At 34.5% G+C, this 21,791-nt stretch overlaps 1 protein-coding gene across 8 annotated transcripts in view; it reads right to left on the minus strand.

The window, feature by feature from the left end:
- Window positions 1-21,791, minus strand: part of DMXL2 (Dmx like 2) — a 155,151-nt gene that overhangs the window by 88,706 nt on the left and 44,654 nt on the right. For all 8 annotated transcript variants that reach the window (XM_027570131.2, XM_027570130.2, XM_027570128.2 and 5 more), the window contains 4 exons: window positions 8,891-9,069; window positions 6,962-7,145; window positions 4,053-4,227; window positions 191-430 (listed from right to left, as the gene is read on the minus strand). In XM_027570131.2, the coding sequence (XP_027425932.2) occupies window positions 191-430; window positions 4,053-4,227; window positions 6,962-7,145; window positions 8,891-9,069 (778 nt within the window). The remainder of the gene's footprint in view (window positions 1-190; window positions 431-4,052; window positions 4,228-6,961; window positions 7,146-8,890; window positions 9,070-21,791) is intronic.

Consider the following 21,791-nt stretch of genomic DNA (forward strand, 5'->3'; position numbering starts at 1 on the left):
TAATGTATTACTCAAAGCAGTATGTATAACAAAGCATACAGGGCTAGATGGTAGCTGGTCCATAGCAGATAGTCAGTAAATGACTGGAAAAGTAAAAAGAAGAGCAGGAAGGAAGGATTATAAACTAAAAGAGGCATCACAAAAAGCTGCTGACTTGCCAGAAAGAAAAGTCTGAACGTGGAATACTAACCATGGTCTAGCTTCAGATGCAAACCCCTCTCTCTTTCCTCCTGTGAACATTCCTCATCTTCTCTATCTCCTCCGTCACTTTCATGATCTATCTGCTTCTCAGAAAGTTTTCGTAATTGCTGCATAAATATTTCAGTAGATGAAGTAAAATGAAACTCTTTGTTGTTTAACCAATGAACCACAAAGCCCCCATTTCCATCATCAATGTTAAATACAGTGCCAACCAAGACATTTGGAATATCTGTGGGGAAAAAAAGGTGAAATTTCAATATGAATTTTTCATGTCTTTATTTTTATTTTTTTTTAATTTTTCATGTCTTTAAAAGGATTATTACCAAGTGCTTTATAAAGACTAACTCTATACTTACACAGAAAAGGTCAACATAACTCTACCAGGATTTGTACAAACTTTAACTGAATTTAATGGAAAAGTAAATATTACGAATTAATGGCACAGACTCAAATTACTAATGGAATTAAATTACTAACTTAAAAAAACAAATATACCAAACGCATGAACCTGTATTAAATCCTGGTTTGGGGGTGGAGGAACAGAAAAATAAAACAGAAAAGCAGCTATAAAAGACATCTAAGATAATTGGAGAAATATAAGTTTAAATATGAACTGGATATTAAAGATTATGGAATCACTTCTAATTTTCTTAGGTATAATAATATTGCGATCATGTAAGAGAATTTCCTTATTCTTAGCAGATACTTTCTGATGTAAGTGTGATGTGCCATGACATATGTAACTTACTTCAAAAGATTAAGAAAGAATTTCACTCACACATGCCCACCCCCCCCCACACACACAGAGATATATACAGAGAGAATAAAGCAACTGTGACAAAATGTTAGCAGTTGTTCAAAGTAGAAGAAATGAGCGTTCACTGTAGTATTGTTCCAACCTTTCTAAATGTTTGAAACTAAAAATTTGGGAGAAAATAATGCCAAAGAAGAACACCGGAAGACAAGCAAACTTCTAAGTGTATTAACAGGTTTCCTCCATTTGGGGTAACTGAAATTCACAATATAGATTAGTTCATGTAAAATAGTAAAGCTAAAAAAATTAATCTCCTTAATCCCAATTTATACTACAAATAATCCATTCAACAGAAAGCAAAAATGAAAACAAAACAAAAAACCACTGTCCTCTGCAAAAAGATATGAAAGTCTAAAGATAAAATGCACAGGATATTGTGGTGGTGTTCTATTAATATATATCAGTGTTAAATAAAGTTCCAAGTTATTCTTTTTTTCTAATTCCTGGACGACAGTCCTGGTTTTTGAATAAAAATGAAACAAATCATATAAAATAGGATTTGTAAATTAGGAATACTATAAAACAATACATCCCCTATTCTTGCTAAAAATATTTCACCTAAACCTTATCATGAACAGGGGCACCTGGGTGGCTCAGATGGTTAAGCGTCTGCCTTCAGCTCAGGTCATGATCCCAGGGTCCTGGGATCGAGCCCCACACCAGGCTCCTGGCTCGGCAAGGAGTCTGCTTCTCCCTCTCCCTCTGCCTCTCCCCCTGTTCATGCACTCTCTCTCTGTATCTGTCTCAAATGAATAAATTTAAAAAAAAAATCTTAAAAAAAACACACCTTATCCTGAACAAATATTCAGATTGCAAGATGCTCTAAAAGATAACTGAGAGTTCTTTGAAACTTTTTTATTATGTTAATCACCATACAGTACATCATTAGTTTTTAATGTAGTGGTCCATGATTCATTGTTTGCATATAACACCCAGTGCTCCATTCAATACGTGCCCTCTTTAATACCCATCACCAGGCTAACCCATCCCCCACCCCCCTCCCCCCTAGAACCCTCAGTTTGTTTCTCAGAGTCCATCATCTCTCATGGTTCATCTCCCCCTCCGATTTCCCCTTCATTTTTCCCTTCCTACTATCTTTTTTTTTTTTTTTTACATATAATGTATTATTTGTTTCAGAGGTACAGGTCTGTGATTCAACAGTCAAAACCTCAATGAGATATCACCTCACACCAGTCAGAATGGCTAAAATTAACAAGTCAGGAAACAACAGACATTGGCAGGGATGCGGAGAAAGTGGAACCCTCCTACACTGTTGGTGGGAATGCAAGCTGGTGCAGCCAATCTGGAAAACAGTATGGAGGTTCCTCAAAAAGTTGAAAATAGAGCTACCCTATGACCCAGCAATTGCACTCCTGCGTATTTACCCCAAAGATACAAATGTAGTGATCTGAAGGGGCACATGCACCCCGATGTTTATAGCAACAATGTCCACAATAGCCAAACTGTGGAAAGAGCTAAGATGTCCATCGACAGATGAATGGATAAAGAAGATATGGTGTGTCTCACACACACACACACACACACACACACACACACACACACAGGAATATTATGCAGCCATCAAAAGGAATGAAATCTTGCCATTTGCAACAATGTGGATGGAACTGGAAGGCATTATGCTGAGCGAAATAAGTCAATCAGAGAAAGACATGTATCATGATCTCACTGATATGAGGAATTCTTAATCTCAGGAAACAAACTGAGGGTTGCTGGAGTGGTGGGGGGGTGGGAGGGATGGGGTGGCTGGGTGACAGACACTGGGGACGGTATGTGCTATGGTGAGCGCTGTGAATTGTCTGAGATACTTTTTTTGACAACTGAGAGGAACTATTGTAGATTATGAGTTTAAAAGAAATGACAATCGAAAACAATGGATCCTGGATCACCACATCAAAAACTAATGATGTATTGTATGGTGACTAACATAACATAATAAAATAAAAAATAAATAAAAAATAAATGACAATCAAATGCATAAAAGAAATAATCTGTATTTTAATATCAACTATATATTAAATATAATCTTATCCATGTTCCTTACATACAATAACAGTATTGTGGTCATGGAGGAAACCCCCTTTTTTATTAGAAAACACACTTAAAATATTTTTATAATGTCATAAAATATTTAGGAGATGAAAGATAATGTTGGTGACAACTTTACTTTCAAATGGCTCAGCCAAAAATAAGGGGAGAGTAATCAAAGACATACATACATGGGCAGAAGGGGAGAATAAAAGCATGCAGGACAAGATATTAACAACTGGTGAATTTGGGTAAAGGTTATATGGGTACTCGTTGATCTATGCTTTCAACTTTAATGTAGATTCAAAAAGTATCCTGAAAAAAAGTTGAAGAGGAGTCCTACAATACAAAATTATTTGCATTTAGTAATCAATTTGGTCAAACTATATGTTATATTTACATACAGTACCTATAATACATGTTAAATATTTTTATGAAATGACTTTTAAAATAGTATGTAGTAAGTTAGTAAAAATGGATAAAATTGGTTAAAAGGTGAAGGTTATTTAATAAAGATGCCGAAAGACAAGGCTGAATGGCTACAAGAACATATCCAATACTTAGGACTCAAATATGTGACAGAATACCTATCTGCAGGGGACAATCCTGTGATCCTATTCCATTTGATTAGCATAGTCTATACAGTTAAAAAGCCAACCTTTCTAATATGTTTTGAATTTACTGCATACTATCACTAATTACATTCTATTTGAATTTCAACTAAAGCTCTAATTTACTTAGAACCTTGCTATATACTAGACAAACAGAGGTGCTCAGAAACACTTATTTGCAGTTGTTTCCTGAGAATCACAGTCTCAATTTAAGAAATGGTACTTTATATTATATTCCTATTTGAATTAAGAAGTATTTTTAAAGGAAACATGGAATATTAATAAAAAATGAAAAACAGATTCTATAAGTAGTCCCACTTTTCTATTTATTTATCTTATTTCAGAATATTTATAGGAACTAAAACTTTACTATCCTTTACCTGTAGCAGGATTGATGCTTGCTGCAATGTGGAAATGACACAGTGCATTTGCATGGTGGGAAATGTGTCTCTGAACTTCATGCGTTGCCATCTGGTCAGGCATTAATTCGGTGTGAGTTACAAGAACAGAAGACCTCCTCTGTCCTTTTCTTAAATTTTTCAAATGGTGTATTGTCTAAAATAGAAAAATAATTGCTAAATCCAACTCTGTAAAGTCTAATAAATGCTGATCCAAGTACTTTTGATTATTAAGGATTTTATAATTTTCCTCTCTGCAAAATCTGAACATTTTAAAGGGAACTTCCTTAACTTCAACTGAACAATTCTGACTATAGTCTCCACAGTTTCTGCAAATTTTATAGTTCAAGGCAGAAGTAGTTGCTCAAAAACACCTCATTATCTATAGAAACTTCTATTAAGATTAGGAGTCCAAAGTCTAGGTTTTTCAGGATAGCCCACTACTGAGATGAAATTTACTAGTCATAACAGTAAAAAAAAATTCCTGAATCTTCCTACCAGGAAGAAGAGTATTCTCCCCAAAATTCTCACTTACAACTAAAGTTACAGCTAAATAATATATGATCTCTATTATAAAGAAGATAAACAGAGTACAAAAATACAGAATAAGGAGAATCTACATAGGTGAGAGGAGCCATGAAAGTGCTGACTTAAGGGATTTGTTTAAATTGAGGTATGTCTATAGAATAAAAATTCTCCACTAGCATACCCAATGATCTGAACTATTCTAAAAAGAAAAGATCTCCACACCATAACCCCAACTCACAGGACTTCCTTATTCTGTCACTTAACCCACCCCCAATATCATACTTCACAATAAGTTCCCATTCTAGTCCTTTGTTCCTCACAGTCAGCTAAATAAAATGTGGTATCCTCTCAGTTCTTTCTGCATTAAGGTAATACATCTGGTCCTTCCTTTGCAATTTCCACAGCCCTTAGCCCTTTTCATATGGAAAACAGTATCAGGTCTTTGGCGTGTCCTCTACCTCTGGTCTCCCTGCTACAGAGTTGCTTATTCCTTTGATAATAGGGTTAAGATGGATATATTAGAGGCCTCCTGCACCACAATGCCTATAAATTATTTTCATTCAATCTTTGACATCTATCATTATTTTAAATTATATTGGCAAGGCTGGTGTAATACTGGCTGATTATTTTCTCCTACGAACAAAATGTGTAAGTATATAAAGAATTATATAGACCTTACAGTTAGAAGTTTCAGACAAAAGGATGTCAAAAAGCAAGGCGGCTTATAAATCAATTAGGTTTTTTCTATTAAAAACAATTTTAACATTATAATAAGATTACTAAAAGGTAGCAAAAATTTGTAAAATCACTGATTATATATGTTTACTTATAACTTTTGCTTTTATTTTATGTAGCAACTAGTAATACAGTTTAACACCTGAAAAGCAATATATTAGGTACCACGGACGATACAAAGATGTCTCAAAGCACTTAGTCTCCAAAAGCTCATATGTAATTTGAAGATAAAATGTCACACAAGTATATAAAAATGACTGTAAACATGTAGTAAATTAAGTACTTTGTCTCACTAAATTTCAACAAATACTAAAACAAGATATAACTTTAACTGTTCTGACCTCTGCTTTTAATTTCATTTATACTTTAAATTTTTGGGGGGAATGTATAAACAGTGCCCAATTACAGATAGTATCAGAGTAAGCCTACTTTATATAAAACTTTTAAGGAGGGGCGCCTGGGTGGCTCAGTCGTTAGGCATCTGCCTTTGGCTTGGGTTATGATCCCAGGGTCCAGAGATGGTGCCCTGCATCGGGCTCCCTCCTCCGCGGGAAGCCTGCTTCTCCCTCTCCCACTCCCCCATGCTTGTGTTCCCTCTCTCACTGTGTCTCTCTCTGTCAAATAAATAAATAAAATCTTAAAAAAAAAAAAAAACTTTTAAGGAGCACATCTTCAGCCTACCAAACCCAAAAAATATTTCTGCTTGCTGAAACAGCAAAACATTTTGGCTATGCATCCATAAAACTGTTAATGTAAAAGTATAATGTAAAAACAATTAGTAATGTAAAGAGATGTTTATAACACATTAAGTATAAAAAGCAAGTTATAAAACATTACTGCATAATATGATCTCAATCTTGTACATAAAGAAAAAATACACATACACACATAACTGGAATAGCTGGATGATAAATTCCATATTTTTCTAATCTAATTTTAGAATAAGCACATATTCTTTGTGTAGTAAGAAGTCACATGAAAAATTAAGAAATCAGCAATTTAGGTTTGGTTTGGTAATTTTCAAAAATGTGTTTATCTCGTTTTATTCCTATAATGGACACAATAGTTTATAGTATAAATAATCTAATTTCATAGGAAGCACTTTAATATATATTGCATTTAAAAATTGGAAAAATTAGTTTGTCTTTGAAATATTAAACTATGGAAATTATAAAGCAATTATATAAAAGTTGACTTGTGTCTAATATCTTAATATCTTTATTCTTAAGAATCAAAATAGTCATTTTTAATTAGAACACACAAGTAAGATTTAATCCTCATGAAACAAAAGCAAAACATTTTTAATTACAACTAGTTTCAGTGTCCTTTATGTGTTTTTCTAATCAAAACTGCTTATTCCTATAGGTTTTCATATTTGACATACAAAATGAAAAAATTAAAATTATACTACTTACCTAGACTACATGTCTGAGATCATAACTATTGTATTTGGCTTCTATGTGGCATAAAATGAGTCGTCTTACAAGCATAAAACAAATTAGTGAGAATTACTTGCTATTAATTTCATCATTACATGTACCAGGTGCACTATCTGCATCTTAGCTTATTAATTCCCAACAAACTCACATATCTTCAAAATGTATTTACCATTTTAAATAATATAGTACCTCAAGAGCATGCTGTATTCTGTCTTTGTGTCTTCCAGCCTGAGTGAGGTTGCTGGCAACACTAGAAGTGGTAGTCTCACAGATCTGCTCACCCAAAAGACAGTCTTCTGGTAATACGGTTTCTACCCAGAGTCGGCAGACACCATCATGGCATGACGTTAATAACACATTACAGACAGAACCTCTAATGACAAAGAGAAGTAAACAAAAGTTACTATGAATGTCAGTGCCACTGATTAATCAAAGGCTATTAATATTTGGTTCTTCACGTATAAAAAGAGCATTAGTGCACAACTAACAGTATGACCAACAGTAGTTATTTTTCCAGTAACGGTAAGAGATTTATACAGGCTATTTCACACTCTCACCAAATCCCATTTATTACCTGCTCATACCTGCAAGGTGGGAGGCTGAATAAAGGGCAGCAATCAGTTACCATAAAACAGAAGCAACCTAGCCTTCCCTGACACTTTGATTCTTTAAAATCATGCCTTGAACAGCTCAGTTAAATGACTGTATAGTATGCTTCCAACTGCTTAGAAATTACAGTGTATGGACAAAGAGAGGTCAAAGAGTGTGAAATCATACACAGTATCACTGTGAACATGAACACCATAAAAACTAGGAAATGATCTTGACAAAGGAGACAGAACTTATACCGGATTACACACGTGCTGCTTGAAAACTAGGCTCTGTGGGAGTATTAGTATCTTCTAAACAAACTAAAGAACAAAAGAAAACCTAATCATTGCAAAGTACAGAATGACCATAATAAAAGTTCATTAAATGTAATTAAACTGCATGGCTTATGGCACTATTTGTGTCATCCTGTATCATCCTTCTTATAATCAAAAGATTATAAACAGGTAAACAAATGAGTATCTTCAAAATAAAACTGCAAGGAGAATGTAATTTCAAACTATAAGTCAACTTCCAATAAGTTAAAATAAGCAAAAATGTTACAGCATCAAGCAGCTGAAGTACATTAACTGCTCATTATAAAAGAACAAGAAATCATGCTCCCTTTAAAAAAACGCTTATGTGGAATCCAGCTCGGTCAAAGGCGAAGTACTTTGCAAATGTTTTCAATAGATGCAAATAATTTAAGCAGAATAAACTTTTTATTCAGATTCCAAAAATGAATGAATTTCCCATTTACTGAGCACCTCTATAACATGTGCTGTATTTCCTATCAGGTGTAAACAGTTCACACATGAAATTACCGTCTCTCAAAAATAAATACAGATTTCTAAGCAAGCTTTTTTATAACTGTATATATGATCTAGGAATCATTTGTATGAGCTGTTCTGTAGTTTGTTTAATCTTCTAAATACTTTTAGGAGAAGCTGAATGATGAGGAAAAAACTTGTAACCATAAATTCTTTGAGAAGGTTCTGTTGATGGCCCTAAGAAAAACCTGGCCACTTTATTACTGTGTATGATATGCCTTCCCACCATGGGTATCATTGGTAGTTTCTTACTGTTTTATTTTCCTTCAGCATATGCTTCCCTGTTACTTGCAAACACTTCCTTCCTGGAATCTTTTACTACTGTTGCTACCACTATCAGCTAACACAGCCTAAGCCCACACTACGTGTAAAGGCCTGCAGTAAATACTTACATGCACTAGCATAGTGAGTCTCACTAAAACTCTCCGACGTAGGTACTATTACCTAAGAGAGGAAAACTGAGGCATAGAGAGCTTAAGAAATTTAGGCAAAAGCTCACAAAACTATTAACAACAGCAGGATTTGAATTCAGACAGTTAACATCCAGAGCCCATGCTCTTCATTTCCACCAAGTCAATGCACTACAAAGACCTCCACTTTCATTATTTTTACAAATATGTAAGTTAAACACACCAAAGTTACAGGACACATTTTTTTTTTTTTTTTTTTTTTTTTTTTTTACAGGACACATTTGTCTCACCTGGGCATATACTTGCTAGTTTTACGCCATGAGAAACCTGCCACAGCTCGGGGATGTGCCAAATAAACAAAGGAAAATTGGGTAGACGCCTGTCTCCTTTTCACTTCATGATGATCCTGAGGTATAATTGAGGATTTCCAGCCAGTCATAGGATACCATACTTTCAAAAGACAATCATCCTGCAAAAATATATAGGTCAATATAAAATTAATCTGAACATACACAATTCAAAATGTAAGTGATTTAGAGAACCTTTAAAAATTAAGCTATCTGTAAAAAGTTAACGTGAGCTTTATATAGCACAAGCTCGTGTAAAATGTTTATTACCCTAAAGAATACTACTCTTGAAAAATAAATGGGCAGTTCTCTCATTATCAATCTCCTCTGCATAATGGTGTTTTTCAAATAGAGACTGAAGTCAAATTCCCTCATTTAAACATGTAGGGGGTCACTGTAGAGAAGATTCTGAAACCAGATGCCCTTGGATAAAATAAGATGCCATGTTATTAGTCACTGTTAACATTCTCTCCTTTTCTGAAGACATCTGTAAGGGTGAAGACAATCCTTTTTAAATATGAACTGCTTCTTAGATTCTATGTCAGGAATCAGCAAACTTTCCCTATGAAAGGCCAGACAGTATGGAAGGCTTTGGGGACCGCATAGTCTCTGACACAAATTCTCCTTTTTTTTTTTCCTTCTTACAACTTTAAGAACGTAAAAACCAGTTTTCTGATCCCTACTCTTAAATGAAGTGAAGGCACTTAGATAGTTGTCAGGAATCACCTCTAAGCCCATAAATAAGATACTTACGAGTATAACAACAGGCACTGACTTTATCATTTTACTTAGTTCCAAGAATTTTGTTAAAGGTCAAAATAGGGATGCCTGGGTGGCTCAGTCGGTGAAGCATATGCCTTTGGCTCAGGTCATGATCCCGGGGTCCTTGCTCAGTGGGGAGTCTGCTTCTCCCCCTCCCTCTGCCCCATCCCCACTCATGTTCTCTCTCTTTCTCTCTCTGATAAATAAAATCTTTAAAAAAAAAAAAAAGGCCACAATAATTTTATCTTATTTAACAGAAAGCATCTACTTTATACTACTTTATCCTCAATATGAATAGAGTCTTGAGGGAAATAATAAAATGGTATCATTCATGCAAAAATCTCACTCTATGAAACAATGTAGTCCTATACATGTATACATGTATACTCTACGAAATAATGTATTCCTGGAAAGTGCGTGTAGGTCCAAATACTATCATCTAGACTAGACAAACGTTTCTGTTTTTTGTTTTTTTTTTTTAAGATTTTATTTGACAGAGAGAGACACAGCGAGAGAGGGAACACAAGCAGGGGAGAGGGAGAAGCAGGCTTGCCGCTGAGCAGGGAGCCTGATGCGGGGCTCGATCCCAGGACCCTGGGATCATGACCTGAGCCGAAGGCAGACATTCAACGACTGAGCCACCCAGGCGCCCACTGTTTTTTATACCATCTTAGTACTTATTTTCAATTTATACTGCATAATGTATGTTTCCACTAAGGTCTCATTTATTTGGATATTTGAACTATAAAGCAAATTTCTTTAAGTGCTTAGTGTGAGACAACCACTTAACAATATACTAGTTGCTTTCCTCCAAGTACCTTCTTCAACTTAGCATCATTTTCACCCAACCAAATTTACTGCACAACCTACAGCAGTGGTTTCAGGCCCCATACCATAAAAACCATAGAGGTACCTCAGAGCCCCTTCAGCATTCATTAAAAAAAAGGCAGAGTGCCTCCATGAACAGGTGGCATTCTAGCCCCATTCTTCCATCCCACCAGCAACCCCTCACTCAAATGGAGCAGTCCCATTTTCATCTGTTACTGCCTAAAACTAAAACCACATAAAGTGAATTAGAAATCATTAACATAAGATAGCTAGAAAATTTCCAAATTACAAAAAAAGAAGTAAAACTGTCTTTATTCACTAAATCCTAATAAATCTACAAAAAAAGAAGACTTACATCTGATAACAAGATCATAAGACTAAAGATCAAAACTCAAACAGCAATTCTCTTTCTACATGTTAGAAATAATTGGAAATGCAATTTGTTTAGATGCCTTTTACATTAGGAAGACAACAAATTAGGTATAAAATATATACGCTAAACACTATAAAACACTGTTAAGAGAAAGAAAACCTAAATAAAAAGAGAAACATACCATCTTCGGGGATTTGAAATACAAATGTTACTGATCCAATTCTTCCCAAACTGATCTATAAAGATTTAATGTGAACACAGCCAAAATCACAGCAAGCTTTTTGGTAGAAACTGACTGCCTCATTCTAAAATTTGTATGACATCAAAGAAACAATACCACCAAAAATATATAAAGATTTTTATTTATTTTATTTGAGAGAGAGAGAGAAAGAACATGAGTGAACGGAAGGAGGAGCAGGGGAGGGACAAGCAAACTCCATGCTGGGCAGGGAGCCCAACGTGGGCCTCGATCCCATGACTCTGAGATCATGACCTGAGCCAAAAAATCAAGAGTCAGACACTCAACTGACTGAGCCACCCAGACACCCCCACCAAAAATATTTTTAAAGAGAAAAACAAAGTTAGAGGATTTACACCACCTGATTTGAAAACTTACTATAAAGCTGTGGAAGGTAGGAAAGACGGTGTCCTGAGCTCACCTCCTCTGACAGACATACCAAAGCAACAACTACATGCATGGCAACTCTAAAAACAACTTGAAGACTACCAGAACAGATCTTCCACGGCTAATTGTAGAGAAGGTCACAATGAAAAGTGTAGGAAGGGCAGAGACTTGACTGGAAAGAAATGACTTTGAGGAAATAATAGCTGAAAACCTCCTTGATATGGGAAAAGAAAAGAGATTATCCAGACCCAGGGAACAAAGAAAGTTCCGAACAAGATGAATCCAAGGAGGTCCACACAAAGATACATAACAATTAAAATGGCAAAAATTAAACATAAAGAGAGTATCATAAAAGCAGCAAACAGTTGCATACAAGGAAAACTCCATAAGGTTATCAGCTGCTTATTTAGCATAAATTTTGCAAGCCAGAAGAAAGTGGCATGATATATTCAGAGTGCTGAAAGGAAAAAAACCTACAACCAAGAATACTCTACCAAGCAAGGCTATTCAGAATTAAAGGAGAGTAAAATTTTCCCAAATAAAAGTTAAAAAAGAGTTCATCACCACTGAACCAGCCTCACAAGAAATGAGGGAACTCTTTAAGTGGAAAGAAAAGGCTATAATTAGAAGAAAATTAGAGTGACACCTGGGTGGCTCAGTCAGTTAAGCATCTGACTCTTGGTTTCAGCTCAGGTCATGATCTCAGGGTCATGAGATCAAGTCCCATGTCAGGCTCTATGCTGGGCGTGGAGCCTGCCTGGGATTCTTTCTCTCCCCCTCCTACTGCCCCCTCCCATATGCTCTCTCTCAAAAAAACTAAAAACAAAAACCATAACAACACAAAAAAGAGCATTACGTAGTAATAAAGGTTTCAGTCCAACAAGAGGATATAACAACTGTAAATATCTATGCACCCAATATAGGGGCACTAAATATATAAGGCAAATATTAACAGACATAAATGGAGGAATTGACTGTAATACAATAATAGTAGAGGACTTAAATACCCCACTTGCGTTAATGGATAGGTCATCCAGAAAGAAAATCAAAAAGGAAACAGTGGCTTTGAACAACACATTAGATCCGATGGACTTAACAGATATATACAGAACATTCCACCCAAAAACAGCAAAATACACATTCTTTTCAAGTACACATGGAATATTCTCTAGGATAGATCATGTTAGGCCACAAAGCAAGTTTTTAAATAAATCTGAGAAGACTGAAATCATATCAAGCATCTTTTCTGACCACAACAGTATGAACTAGAAATCAATTACAAACAAAAACAAAAACAAAAAACCTGTGGGTGGCAACACATGAAGGTAAAACAACAGGTTACTGAACAACCAATTGGTCAATGAAAAATCAAAGAGGAAATACCAAAAAATACATGGAGATAAATGAAAATGAAATACAATGGTCCAAAATCTGCAGGAAGCAGCAAAAGTAGTTCTAAGTGGGAAGTCTGAGACATACAAGTGTACCTCAAGAAACAATCAAAATCTCTTAACCTTACAACTAAAGAAACTAGAAAAAGAAGAACAAAGCTCAAAATGAGAAGAAAGGAAATAATAAAGATCAGAACATAAACAAATGAAATAGAGACTAAAAAAGGATGGAAAAGATCAACTGAGATTAAGACCTGGTTCTTTGAAAAGATAAACTTATTAAGCCTTTAGCCAGACTAATCAAGAAAAAAAGACAAAGGACATAAAATCAGAAATGAAAGAGAAATTACAACCAATACCACAGTAATACAAAAAAAAAAAAAATTACAGTTTACCACAAAGAAAACTATATGCCAACAAATTAAACAATCTAGAAGAAAATAGATAAATTCCTAGAAACATCAACGTCCTAAGACTGAATCATGAAGAAATGAAAAATCTGAACAGACCAATTACTCGTAATGAAGTTGAACTGGTAATCAAAACACTCCCAATACACAAAAGTCCAGTGCCAGATGGCTTCACAGGTGAATTCTACCAAACATTTAATACTTCTCAAAGTATTCCAAAAATAGGAGAGGGAGAAATTCTTCCAAATTCATTCTATGAGGCCAGCATTATCCTGACACCAAAACCAGACAAAGACACACACACACACACACACACACACACACACACACACACACACACAGAAAATTACAAAAATAAAATAAAGTTATACAACTCTGGGGGAAAAAATTACAGAGCAATAACCCTGATGAACATAGATGCAAAAATCCTCAACAAAATCTTAGCAAACCAATTTAAAAACAAATTAAAAGGATCATTCACCAAAATCAAGTAGGATTTACTCTAAGGATATAGGATGGTTCAATTTATGCAAATTAATCAACGTGATACATTACATTAACAAAATGAAAGATAAAATTCCTAAGATCGTCTCAATAGATGCAGAGAAAGCATTTGACAAATATCCATTCCTGATAAAAACTCTAAACAAAGTGGTATAGAGGGAACATACCTTAACATTATAAAAGCCATATATGACAAACCTACAGTTAACATCATACTCAATGGTAAAAAGTTAAAAGCTTTCCCCTAAGACCAGAAACAAAACAAAAATACCCATTCTCACCATTATTACTCAGGATAGTACTGGAAGTCCTAACTTTGGCAATCAGACAAGAAAAAGAAAGAAAAGGCATTTTGAAGTAAAATGTTACTATTTGCAGATGATATACTACATATAAAAAAACCCTAAAGACTCCACCAAAAAACTATGAGAATAAATGAATTCAGTAAAGTTGGAGAATACAAAATCAATATACAGAAATCTGTTGCATTTCTATACACTAATAACAAAACAGCAGAAAGAGAAACTAAGAAAATAATACCATTTACAACTGCATCAAAAAGAATAAAATAACTACGAATAAATTAACCAAAAAGGTGAAAGACTTGCACACTGAAAATTATAAGACCCTGATGAAAGACATCAAAGAAGATACAAACAAATGGAAAGATACACCATGTTCATGAATTGGAAGAATACTGTTAAAATGTCTACACTACTCAAAGCAATCTAGAGTCAATGCAATCCTTATCAAAATACCAATAGTATTTTTCACTGAATTAGAACAAAAAAAATCCTAAAATTTATATGGAACCACAAAAGACTCTGAATAGCCAAAGCAATCTTGAGAAAGTCTATACATCTGTCAAGACTCACTGAACTTAAAATATACATTTTATATAAAATATATCAAGTGTATTAATATATTTATTAATATAGTGTATTAAGTATATTTATATAAAATCTATTCATATAGTTAGTATGCTATATTAACAGTTACTTGTACATTAATATATGTTATACAATCATATAAAATATAATTAACAATATGATTATGTATTAGTTATATATACTTAATATATACATAGTTATTATATATTAATATAGTTAATATGCTAATTTAATATAGTATATGAGTATATTTCTATAAAATATATTAGTATATTAAGATATATGCTTTAAATACACATTTTATTTTATCTTAATTATATTTCAATAAAGTTAATTGTAAAAAGGAAACAAGAGGACAAGACTTATGTACAAGGATGTTCATTTTTAATAGCAATAGAAAAATCAGAACCACTTAATGTTCATTAATAATTACCTAATGATTAAGTTAAAATATAGTACATTCATTCATATAATGAAAAATTATGTCACCTTTAAAAAGAATACGCATACATGTGTATTGACACAGCAATCTATGACATATTAAGTGAAAAAAATAATTTAAAGAATATGATCTAATTTGAGTATGTGTGCATATGTGTGTGGTTTACAAAGACATCCAAAAGTCTGAAAGAATATATATTGAACAGAAAACAGTGACCGTTTTTATTGAAGATAGGACTATTTGGAAGGGGATTTTCATTTTCTCCGCTTTTTTTTTTGCATGTTTTTTATAATAAATACATACCATGTTTAAAAAGTAAAGATATTTCCATTTTAAAGAAGGGAAAAAGTTAAGAAACCAATCCTTAAATAACCAAAACACTGAATCTAGGAACAGAGAAGTGCTTTCAAGAAAAGAAAAGCTTCTAGAACCAACATTCTGTAGGCTTCTCCTTTCCTTCCTGCCAAAATCACCCTCCTCAAAAATTCTTATCCGAGCCCTAAAAAAAACAATTTTTACTCAAAAGCATAATCCTTTATTTAAAAAAAAAGTTGCTGAAGAAAACAGCATTTTTTAAATTTTTTTAAGATTTTATTTCTTTATTTTAGAGAGACAGAATGCAAACAGGGAGAGGAGGAGAGGGGGGGGAAGGGGTAAAGAATCTCAAGGAATCTCAAGCAGACTCCACACAGAGTGCAGAGCCCAATGCAGGGCTTTATCTCAGGACCCTGAGATGGTGACTTGAGCTGAAACCAAGAGTCAGATGCTTAACCAACTGAGCCACACAGGCACCCCAAGAAAATAGTATTTTAAATCATTTTCAAATTTTACAAAATAACCATTATAGAAAGTGTTCAGATAGAAACTTTATAAACAATTTAAATAAATACAGCAAGCAAACTGAAGAAAACAATTCTCGAGTTGAAGATGTAATCAGGTACACCCTGTGTGGGGAAAAAGGCTCTTTAACAAGTAAGACTTTAAAGCTCAGATAAAAAGTTAAAATACTATTAAGCCCAAGAAAATTTAATTTACCACACTTATAAAAAATAGATCTTACCAGTAAAAGTGCTCAGTGAACTGAAATATTAAAAATCCTGAAGGTAATTGAATTTGAGTTCCACACACCTGAAATGAAATCCTGTCATATGTAGCAGAGGCGGTGGAAAATGCCTTCTAGTGGTAGATCACACAGTTACCATCTGTTTCATCAAGTCAGACAAACTTGGCTTTATTAACAGAAGCAGAACAGATTGTGGGGGGGGGGGGGGGATGCCAACATTACAAAGTTATTTTCTATTCTTTTTTCAAGAAAATCTTAATTAGATGTGGTATCGTCTCAAAAATGTGAAGAAATCAGCTTTTTAAACCCGTGACGCATTTTATTAACCTCCAAAGTAACCTTACTAGTAAGGCACTCTTATCTTTCCGTTTGAATTACAGAACACTTAGCTCTTAGAAGAATTGAAGAATTTAATGCAAGGAAAATATGACTAATACTTGGGGAAAAAATAATAGTCAATTGCTAAAGATACTGTAATAAAAATTCAAAAAAAAGATATTGAGCATTATGGAACATGCAAACAGAACCGACTTCAAGGAGCTTAAAATCTAGATGTCCCATTTAAGATGTGCTTTTAGTCTTATTACTCAGTTGTGTTTGAAGTACAAAAGCATCTTTTAGATTCATCGGAGATGAGAGTTCAAGTTCAGTAAATGTTCAAACAATGAATACTAATCATCTTACATGGGTCAGTAATAGTTTTTAATGTACCACATGACCCTGTCAAAAGACCATACATCCTAAAACAGTCTCAGAGTTCAGCCAGTTGTGACACAGAGCTGAGGCAAATGTAACACACTGAGTAAGCAAAGAGAGATAATCAGATACATTAAGATTATGAGGGACTATTCCAAAAAAAATAAAAGATGAAGGAAAATTCATTCTTATGAAGTCAGCATTACCTTGACACCAAATCCAGATAAAGACCCTACAAAAAAAGAAAACTACAGGCCAGTATCTCTGATGAACACAGATGTAAAAATCCTCAACAAGATATTAGCAAACCAAATCCAAGAATACATTTAAAAAGTCATTCACCCCAACGAACCATGAGAGACTATGGACTCTGAGAAACAAACTGAGGGTTCTGGGGTGGGGGGGGGATGGGTTAGCCTGGTGATTGATGGGTATTAAAGAAGGCACGTATTAAATGGAGCACTGGGTGTTATACGCAAACAATGAATCATGGAACACTAAATCAAAAACTAATGATGTAATGTATGGTGAATAACATAACATAATAAAATAAAAAACAAATCCAAAAAAAAAAAAAAGTCATTCACCCCAATCAAGTAGGATTTATCCCAGGGATGCAAAGGTGGTTCACATTCACAAATCAATCAATGTGATACATCACATTAACAAGAGAAAGGATAAAAACCATATGATAATTACAACAGATGCTCAAAAAGCATTTGACAAAGTACAATATCCACTCATAATAAAAAACCTCAACAAAGTAGGTCTGGAGGGAACATACCTCAACAAAATATGAAAAACCCACAGCTAACATCATACTCAATGGTGAAAAACTGAGAGATCTTCCTCTAAGATAGGGAACAAGACAACAATGTCCACTCTCACTTTTATTCAACATAATACTGTAAGTCCCAGCCACAGCAATCAGACAAGAAAAAGAAATAAAAGGTATCCAAATTGGTAAGAAATAAGTAAAATTGTCATTACTTGCAGAAGACATGATATTATCTACAAAAAAAAAAAAACCCAAAGAATCTATCAAAAAACTACTAGAACTGATAAATGGATTCAGTAAAATCACAGTATACAAAACTAATATACAGAAACCTGTTGCATTCCCATACACTAATAATGAGGTAGCAGAAAGAGAAATTAAGAGAATAATCCCATTTACAACTGTAACAAAAAGAATAAAATACATAGGAATAAACTTAACCAAGGAGGTGAAGTACCTATACTCTGAAAATTATAAAACACTGATAGGGACACCTGGGTGGCTCAGTCAGTTAAGTGTCTGCCTTCGGCTCAGGTCGTGATTCCGGGGTCCTGGGATCGAGCCCCAGATCAGGCTCCTTGCTCAGTGGGGAACCTGTTTCTTCCTCTGCCTGCCACTCCCGCTGCTTGTATTCTCTCTCTGACAAATAAATAAAATCTTTAAAAAAACAAAAACAAAAAACATTGATTTAAAAAATCTGAAGGTGACACAAATGGAAAGATATTTCATGCTCATGGATTGGAAGAATTAACGTTAAAATGTCCATAGTACCCAAAGCCATCTACAGATTTAATGCAATCCCTATCAAAATACCAACATTTTTCACACAACTAGAACATATAATCCTAACACTTGCATGGAACCACAAAAAGACCCTGAATAACCAAAGCAACCTTGAAAAGAGAAGAAGAAAGCTGGAGGTATTGCAATCCCAGATTTCAAGATATACTACTAAGGTATTTGATTACTACAATCAAAACAGTATGGTACTGGCACAAAAAGAGACACATAGATCAATGGAACAGAATAGAGAGTCCAGAAATAAACCCATGCTTTTATGGTCAATTAATCTATGACAAAGGAGGAAAGAATATACAATGGAAAAAAGACCATCTCTTCAACAAACAGTGCTAGAAAAACTGGACAGCTACATGCAAAATAAAACTAGACTGCTTCTTGCACCATACACAAAAATAAACTCAAAATGCATTAAAGACCTAAATGTGAGACCTGAAACCATAAAAGAAGAAAACATAGGCAGCAATTTCTTTAACAACAAACAGAAACATTTTCTAGATATGTTTCCTGAGGCAAGGGAAACAAAAGCAAAATCTAAACTACTAGAACTACGCCAAAATAAAAAGCCTTTTGCACAGTGAAAGAAACCATGAACAAACAAAAAAGGCAACCTAGTGAATGATATATGCAAATGACAGATCTGATAAGGGGTTAATATCCAAAAACATATAAAGAACTTATACAACTCAACACACAAAAAAACAAATAATCCAATTAAAAAATGGGCAGAGGATATGTGCCATACGCATTTTTCCAAAGAAGACATAGAGATGGCCAAGAGACATGAAAAAAATGTTCATCACTAATCATCAGGAAATGCAAATCAAAACCACAAAGCGATATCACTTTACACCTGTCAGAATGGCTAAAATCAAAAACACAAGTAATAACAATTGTTGGTGAGGATGTGGAGAAAAAGGAACTCTTGTGCACTGTTCGTGGAAATGCAAATTGGTACAGCCACTCTGGAACAGTATGTAGGTTCCTCAAAAAATAAAAAATGAAATTACCATATACCCCAGTAATTCCACTGGTGGACATTTACCCAAAGAAAAGAAAAACACTAATTCAAAAAGATATATGCACCCCCTATATTTACTGCAGCATTATTTAGAATTGCCAAGATACAGAAGCAACCTAATGTCCATCGATAGATGAATGGATAAGAAGATGTGGTACACATACACACACACACACACACACACACACAGGAATATTACTCACCATAAAAAGAGTGAAATTTTGACATTTGCAAGAACACAGATGGACCTAGAGGGTATAATGCTAAGTGAAATAAGTCAGTCATAGAAAGACATATACCATATGATTTCACTCGTATGTGGAATTTAAGAAACAAAACAAAGAAAAAAAGAAAAAACAAAACAAAAGACTCTTAAATATAGAAGACAAACTGGTGGTTGCCAGAGGGGAAGTGGGTGGGGAATGAGTGTAACAGGTGAAGGAAATTACGAGTATACTTATTGAACGATGAGCACTGAGTAATGTACAGAATTGCTGAATCACTGTCTTATACACCTGACACTAATGTAACAGTGTGTTAATAAACGTCGATAAAAAATATATATATAAGGAAATCAACCTACAAGAAGAGAAGAATCTACAAACCAACAATACTTTTTATAAATAATTTTAACAGTTCATTTGTCTCATTTAGAGAAGGATAGGCAATCTTGGAATTTGTATTAACGTACTATTCCTTAATTCAATTACATGCATTTTAATATATATTTTATAAAAATATTTCATTTGATCATGTCCAGATACAGATCTGTTAAAGAGCTAAATGTTACTCTGAAACAAATTCAACGGATTTCAGACGGTTTCAGACTTAAAATTAGTCTGTAACAACAAATGGATAATGATGCTATTAACTGCTTATATACTAACAGGATGGTCACATGACCCATTCACATAAACATTCAGTGAATGCAGGCATGCACTGTATAAACTGCTGGGGATATAGTTGGGATAGGGGAAGGAAGAGAGAGAGACAAACAAAATATATTTCCTCGTTGCACAGAGCTTATATTCTAGAAGACAACAGTAACTAAGATACAAATTATTGTTTTAATATAATTATGAAAAGTGCTACAAATGAAAAGCATACTATGAGAGTAGTTCCTTGGGAGGTTTGACCTTGTCTGGAAGGTTTCCTTAAAAAAAATGGTATTTAAACTGAGAGCTGAAAGATACAAAGATGGCCAAGCAAAGAATAGAGAAGGATGCTTCCCTAGAGAGCACACAAGTCAAGAGTCTGGCATGATCTTCAAGGCTCTAAAAAGGCATCAGTGTGATAGATGTTAAGGTGGGAACAAGCTGGGGGTACACAGAGCCATATCCTACAGCAGAGCCTTACCATGGTGAGGACTGTGGTCTTCATCCTCGGAGCAACAGGAATCATGAAAGCATTATGAAGGCAATAGGTTTGGGGGACCCTGGCCGCTGGGAATACACAAGTTCAGGGGATGGTTTCAGAGGCCTGTAAGGCTCAGAGGCAAGGAGATGCTAACTTGGCTTAGTGGCAGTGGAGGAGCACAGAAATGGACTTCACCCCTAAACCTCAGCTTCTTTCTGTGATCTGAGATGGCTAGAATCCTATGATTCTAAAAGTGTTTAAGTTTATATTTTAATTTATGCACATACAGGTAGGCCCATCCTTTCTATACATATCTAAACTGTCTTTTCCAAGTTATAGGTCATCTGACATAATTAAATGTTACCTCCTTCTTCATTTTTTTTTCCTTCTGATTTCTCTAGTCTCACATTCTCCTGTTTTCCATCTATCTTAGTGGCCATTCCTTCTCAGTGGCTTCTCCCCATTTTTTCCTCCACTTTATTTAATGTTCAAGGGTTCTGGATTTCATCCTAAACCCCATTCCTTCTCCAGCATACATTTTCTCCCTAGTTAATTTCACCCAGCCCCATTTAACTTTAAACACCATCTTTTGCCTAATGAATTCAAACTTAGAATCCCTAACTCTGACCTTTCTAGGGAACTCCTACCTTACTCCATTTGATATCTTAACCAAAATGCATACTTTGATCTGGCTACTACACTCCAGCATTCTGCTGTATTTTAACAAGCCCTAATTCCTATCCCAGAGCATTTACAACTGGTATCCCATTAGTCAAAATACCCTTTCTTCTGAACTTCATACGTTGACCCTTCCAATTATTCAGTTCTCAGTTTAAAGATACTTCCGCAGAAAAGCATTCTCTAAAGATCATCCACTCTAATAGACACCAAGTCACACTACTACATC

This window comes from Zalophus californianus, chromosome 6, assembly GCF_009762305.2.
Source record: "Zalophus californianus isolate mZalCal1 chromosome 6, mZalCal1.pri.v2, whole genome shotgun sequence".
Lineage (NCBI taxonomy): Eukaryota > Metazoa > Chordata > Mammalia > Carnivora > Otariidae > Zalophus > Zalophus californianus.